Source organism: Tarenaya hassleriana, unplaced genomic scaffold, assembly GCF_000463585.1.
Source record: "Tarenaya hassleriana unplaced genomic scaffold, ASM46358v1 Cleome2, whole genome shotgun sequence".
Lineage (NCBI taxonomy): Eukaryota > Viridiplantae > Streptophyta > Magnoliopsida > Brassicales > Cleomaceae > Tarenaya > Tarenaya hassleriana.
Window position 1 is genome coordinate 7677272 of NW_010965372.1, and position 6615 is coordinate 7683886.

The 6615-nt window shown below is 38.8% G+C and overlaps 1 protein-coding gene across 1 annotated transcript; it reads left to right on the forward strand.

The window, feature by feature from the left end:
• Window positions 1–461: 461 nt before the first annotated feature.
• LOC104812907 (RNA pseudouridine synthase 4, mitochondrial) lies at window positions 462–3914 on the forward strand. Its single transcript, XM_010540313.1, has 10 exons — window positions 462–838; window positions 1329–1400; window positions 1514–1651; window positions 1731–1778; window positions 1885–1965; window positions 2122–2235; window positions 2354–2455; window positions 2884–2995; window positions 3237–3283; window positions 3396–3914. The coding sequence occupies exons 1-10, from the start codon at window positions 503–505 to the stop codon at window positions 3753–3755; spliced, it is 1410 nt and encodes a 469-aa protein (XP_010538615.1). The 5' UTR covers window positions 462–502; the 3' UTR covers window positions 3756–3914.
• The last annotated feature ends 2701 nt before the right edge of the window (window positions 3915–6615 follow it).

Consider the following 6615-nt stretch of genomic DNA (forward strand, 5'->3'; position numbering starts at 1 on the left):
TTTTATATATTTTATTCGACGTTTTTTATTACAATTTTATAGATTTTTATAATAAATTTAAAACAAAATAATTTTGAGTAATGTAAATAGATGATTAATTTTTTTTATTAAGTTTAATAGTTGATGATTTTTTATAACAAATTTAAAGTGAAAGATTATTTTTAAAAAACTTATATAGTTAGTGATCTTTTTTTATTCAAAATTAATAGTTGATGATTTTTTATAACAAATTTTAAATAAAAACTTTTTTTTAATGTAAATAAAAAATTTGGAGGTTTTTTTGGATTTGTCATTTTTTTATAAAACTTAAATCACCTACCAAAAAAGTCCGGTATAAATATTTGGGTTAGGTACATTATTTTAAAGTTTAGGGCTTATTTTTAATTTAGCAAAACGATTGGGTTTATAATGCAATTATTCCTTTATTTTTATTTTCAAAACGATTGATTCGGGTTGGTTTAGCAATTGGTACTCCGAATCCTTAAAACCCAAAACCCTGAAAATGGCGAAGTTGGGCACTGCCACGCTCCGTCGCCTCCTCCGATCCCGGCCGCCCACGATTATTCCGGCGGTCGTACCGACCGGAGCTTTGTCTTGTTCTCATCGTCAGTACCATTGTTCCAGCGCAGCGAGCGATGATGAAACGGGCGGGAAATGGCTCACATTGCCTCCGTTTTCTCCCTCCGTCGACGGCGCCGCCGCCGGAAAGGAGTTTGCCTCCGGAGGAGACCCTGTGAAAAGGGTCTTAGATGGAAAAACGACGGCGCTTAAGTGGATTCTTCGGTGCTGTCCCGATCTCCCAAGGAATCTCGTTCAGAAACTCTTTCGTTTGAGACAGGTTCCGTGATACTTCGATGTCTTTGAATTCGGGTCGGCAGCAACCATGATTTTGGGTTCGAAATTTGTCTCGATGATTGTTTACAGCTCTGCTATTATCTTTGTATTGACAATGTTAAATTCAATTCAATTTTAGCGCTGAATCCACTATCTTTTGTTCATAGCTTAACCCTAGGTATCCTGTAATCGAGGTTTCAGTGCACTGGATGATATCTTGACAGATAGAAGCTAATTTTCCACAAAATATCAGATCGTTTGGAAAATTTTGTGCCAAGTATGGTGATTTATCAAGGTTTATGTTTGTGAATTATGTTTGAAGTCCCATTTGCGACATTTTTGGTCAGAGTTAGTTTCCATGTTATATAGATATCATTCTCTTCAATCGAATCAAGAGAGTGTCTTCTCTTTCATTCTACGTCTACTATAAATTTCAACTTGCTTCTAGATCCCATAATCTTCATTGAAATTACATTCATCGTCGATGTCTGCAGGTTAGACGAGAATCAGCTGTGAGTGAAATCTCGTCTGGTGGTGATCAATCGCGGAAAAACTATCTTAGAAGGGTATTTTCTTTGTGCATTTTAATACTCAGCATTAGACTTGTTAGAGAAGCTCTTGCATAAGTAGACATTTTTCCCTTTTTTTTTATATCTGATGCTTGATATCATTCGAGAAGGTTGCAGCCAAGGAGCCGTTGAATATAGGTGATAGGATTTACCTTCCAATCACGGTTCGCAATGCACCTGAAAAGAAAGAAAGCTATGATTGCAGTGAAGAAGAACGTAAATTTATTCAGGGTTTGGTGTTGTATAAGGTTTGGAAATTCAGTGTCTTAACCTATTCTTGTCAATTTTAGTAGACTATGAGATCTGATATGTGAGTTAATGTGTCAGGATTCAGCCATTATTGTCATGAATAAACCTCACGGTCTTGCTGTTCAAGTAAGTTTTAAACTGTTCCTGTGCAGTCATATATGGTTTGTACATTTTGATACATCATAAGTCTCTGGATCCTGTTAAATTTGATCAAGTTGTGAATCTTGAACAGGGTGGGATTGGTATAAAAACAAGTTTAGATGAACTCGCAGCTACTTGCTTAACTTTAGATGGATCAGAATCTCCCCGGCTGGTTAGTCATCCCAAAGCATCAATTGGATTTTCATCTTTTTACCGTTGAACCAAAAGAAACCATTGGCTTAATTTATGTTGATGATTATTTTCTTTTGCCTCATTCATATGAAAAGTACGGATCTTTTGCCTTATGCCTTGATCTTCTGCATGTTAGGTTCACAGACTTGACAGAGATTGTAGTGGACTTTTGTTGTTGGCGAGAACACAGACAAGTGCAGCACTCCTTCATTCTGTATTCCGAGAGAAAACTTCCAGCGTATCAGTATATGCAAGTCACTTATTCCCTCTCCCAGAACTTTCCATTTGATAGAAGTGTTTCACTGTTCCTTGAGAAATTGAAATAGTTGCTTCTCCGAAATATGTTTTTTCACTTATGTTTCATCCAGGGTGTCGGAAAGAACAGAAGAACGTTGAAAAGAAAATATTGGGCACTTGTGATTGGGCGTCCAAGACGTCCAAGGGGGCTTATTTCAGCACCGCTCAGAAAGGTCAGTATGATCATCATTGGCCCGAAAGTCCCTTCCGTTTGGTTTGATAATAGTTGTTGTTACAGAATCTTAACTCTGCTTTGGTTCTTGTGTATTCAAAGTTGATTTTGTCCAACATATTTAATTTCTTTTGTGTCAAATTAGCGAACTTAGAATCTGAACAAAGCAGCTTGGAAATTCACTCAGTAACATTGGATTAAACCACAAACCGTCTGATACACTTCTGCATTTGATGTGGATAACCAATGCATAGTTTTTCTCAGCGCTCTTATGGATATTTTGGCCCCTTTAAATTTACTAGAAATCCATGCTAGTATAGCATAGTGTTATTATATGATAAAAGTGATGAAGCAGTCCACTTCGAAATATGTGATTAATTTTCTTCAGTTAGTCGAGCTAAGCATCGTCCTTGCAATGTATGAGAGTAGGTGGTAGTGGACGATGGAAAGTCTGATCGTATCACGGTACATGGCGATGGCGAACTCATGTCTTCTCAGCATGCCATAACTGAGTTCCGAGTGCTTGAATCATCATCACATGGTTAGTTCAATTCAATAGTGACTTGTCTCTTATTTTCTTCATTAAATGAATTTATTCAGATTTCAGAATCAACTGCCCACAACTGACTTGGTTTGTTGGTTCATACCATAATCACCTAAAATTTCCAAAGTAATGTTAAATTTATCCCAAAGTGTGTAATAAGAATCTAGGGTAACACGCCCTTAGTTGAACTTTTTTTTTTTAATTTGAGTTTTCGTTTGGTTGTTCGATTCGAATGTAGGATACTCGTGGTTAGAGCTGTGCCCTCTTACGGGCCGAAAACATCAGGTATCCCTGTATTCATATTCTAATTTCGGTTTTTTCTGGTCCCATCCTTTTCACTTTCCTATACAAATTTTCCGCTAATTTTTTCGTTCTGAAACACTTTCCATCGCAACAGCTCCGTGTACACTGTGCAGAGGTACTAGGAACACCGATACTCGGGGACTTGAAGTATGGATGGCAATCTCATAGAACCCGAAAGCATTTGTCTTCTTCCCCCGAAAGCAGCGAGAAAACCGCAGCCAAGATGTTTCCTTTTGGCTTAAACCTTGAAGGAGGGGACATATCTTCGAAGCAGCCTCACCTTCACCTCCATTCCAAGGAAATCGTTCTGCCAGACATTTCCGAGCTCTTGGAGAAACTCGAGGTTTGTTCCGATTACGATCCCTCGGGTCTTAAAAGCCTTAAATTTGACGCCCCTTTGCCGACGCATATGCAAATAAGTCGGGACATATTGAAATCTCAAGGTGCCATGTGAGAACAGTTACTGATATACCCCCACCTCTGTACTTGTGCCCTGTTTTCGCCCCCTCTTCCTGTATTAGGTATATCAGTTTCTACTAATATACCGAAAGAAATATATTGTATGAATCAATTTGGATATTTGGACCATAAATCCAATTTTTTATTACTACTACTACTATTATTATTATTATTATAAGCTTTGCATAATTACATTTTTAATGTTATATATATATATATATAGGAAAATACATTAACCCTGATACGGTAATGGAATATTTACAATAATATCCCTAATATGTTTTCTCAAGATGAGTCTGATCTTGACAAACAAATTCTGAAACCTTGGGCAAGATACGTCTCTTTTGTGAGAAGATCAGCAAGCAAGTTGATCAACTGGCGAAATATTTGAGACACGAAGTTCACCCTCTTATTTGTTCTCGAACGAAGTGATAATCCAATGTCAAGTGTTTCATTCGAGAGTGGAACACAGGATTAATGCAAAGATAAGTTGCTTCCACGTTGTGGAGGATGCAAAAGGGTGACACCAAATTTCTTGAGGAGATGGAGTGTCCAACGAACTTCAACCGAGGTAGCAACAACGGAACGATACTTTGCTTTAGTCGAGGAACAAGCAACAAGTTCTTTAGACAATAGAAATGTGTTGGTGGATGGTAGAGTCATCGCAATCGTCTTTCCAATCTGCATCGCTGAAGGCGTGAAGTAAAAAAACAGTAGAGGTTGACAAAAAGATATATTGAGCCAACCAAATAACGAAGGACATGTTTGGCGGCTTACCAATGATCCGAGGTGTGAGCATGCATGAATTGGGATAGGGATTGACAACAAAACCGATATCCAGATGAGTGAGAGAGAGAGAGAACTCAAGAGCGGAACCCGAGTCACGTGTGAGGCGACTGGTAGACGCCATCAGAGTGGAAACCGGTTTGGCATCAAGCATATTAACTCGTTGGAGCATATCACTGGTATATTTCCGTTGAGTTAAAAGTTGGCCTTGTGATTTGGAGTTACAACGATGCTTACATTGATGGCAAACCCACTCAAGGTGGCTTCGCCGACGCCACCAGAAGTAAGCTTCACCAATGGCCGAGGTATTTGTTGTTTGGTTTTGGATCCTGTTCTCTTTAAAATTGTTTGGTTTGTTCAAAAATTAAATTCGATTTGAATTGGGTAACAAAATGTCGGTTTGGTATTAAGTTTAATTGATTTTGGCTTTCTCTAATTAGAAGTCGGTAACTCTCTCAATGATTGTTATTTGCATCCAGAGTTAGCGACTCTTGTTTTGTTTTGGGTTTGGTTTGTTAAAAGTCTAACCGGATTTAGTCTGATTTAAATTCGATTGCATTGGGTAACGCAATTTCGGGTTGGTCCGTTTGGTACGAATCTTGTTGAATTCGGTTTATATACTTGAGAAGTAGGTATTCCACTGACCCGATTGGATGTTTTTTTCCTCTTCTCTTGATATAATATGATATCAATTCAACCGATATGTAAATTAATTAGAGATGTTCCATTTAAATAAAAAGAAATTAGGTTTTGTTCTTTTTTTCCTCAACCTTGTTCAAAATGGTTTCTCAGGTCACAGGAAGGACAGATAAGTTTCTTCCCTCTCAAGAAATTAACTTATCCCCTCACATTTCTTTCAACCTTTAAAGGTAATTCACAACCGAACCATAACGAAGTGATAAATACGGTATTCTGAACCGTCTAAAATTTTTGAATGATATTATTTTTATAAAATCAAACCGAACGAAAATTTAAAAATATTGAAAAATCAAATATTTCTTAAAAAGATCTATTTTTTTAAAATAAAAATAAGAACTAAAATCGAACCGAACCTGTGACACCCGAAACCCGTATCCCGCAATACGAGTTGCGCCACATGGACAAATAAAATAAAAATTGCATTTCCAAAAACCCGCGGGAATTTAAAACTTTTATTTTCAGAGTTCAGCGGAAGAAAACATTCATATATACATATACGGTACATTATTCCAGTTATAATTATACATAAAAAGTGGTAGTATCACATTATTACAAACCGTAAAAGTCTACCACCGATATAACACAAAACCGTTCCCACATAAACGTAAATGTACCGTAGAGAATAATTATACATGATCACACGACAGGTCACCCAAGTCTCTAACGTCCGCCGCTCCTCAGCTACTGCTGCTCACGACCTGAAACGTTGCGTAACAACGTCCTAAGCTAATTGCTTAGAGAGTGAACTCGGACGTAACCCGGAGTTCCATTCTCATGGTGCCAGGGAAAGCACAAACATATACATATATATGTGTGTATATACTAGTATTATAATAAACATGAATTGAAAACATGAATCACTGTAAGCACGCAGCAATCACAATCAAGTCCGTACGACAAGTCGGCCGTACGACAAGTCGCAGGACAGAGTCCGTCAAATCGTCTCTACGCGCACTATGCGTAGGTATGTATTCCCCATGTGCATAGCACAACCACCTCTCTCCTCGGAATCCATCTACTCCGCACACACTCGGAATCCGGTATACGTATCTTTTTATTTTCTCCGCCCGAACACATCACCCCAGCCTAGCATCGATGGCACCTCTCGATGCTAGGCGTGTCCCCACTCCGGCATTGATGTCACCTGCGACCCCGTCGACTATAACGAGAGAGCCAATCGCTGCAACTCTCCCTTGCCGACCATCCGCCGCGGAAATACTTGTCAGGTTCGGGCCCGAACCTGGCAGAGTAAGCCCGTACCACCTCCTCGGGGGACCACAATCCACCCGAATCTCAGGTATATGTATTGCCTCATCCTCGGGAGACTCATCTCCCGGAATCCGCTCCGTCGCTAACGGATACGGTGGCGG

What these genes read in the sequence shown, in the direction of transcription:
- LOC104812907 (XM_010540313.1), top strand. Translation starts at nt 503, where the DNA reads ATGGCGAAGTTGGGCACTGCCACGCTCCGTCGCCTCCTCCGATCCCGG. An exon ending in AGGGTTTGGTGTTGTATAAG is followed by an intron (nt 1,652 to 1,730) that starts GTTTGGAAATTC and finishes TTAATGTGTCAG; the next exon opens with GATTCAGCCATTATTGTCAT. An exon ending in GATCAGAATCTCCCCGGCTG is followed by an intron (nt 1,966 to 2,121) that starts GTTAGTCATCCC and finishes TCTGCATGTTAG; the next exon opens with GTTCACAGACTTGACAGAGA.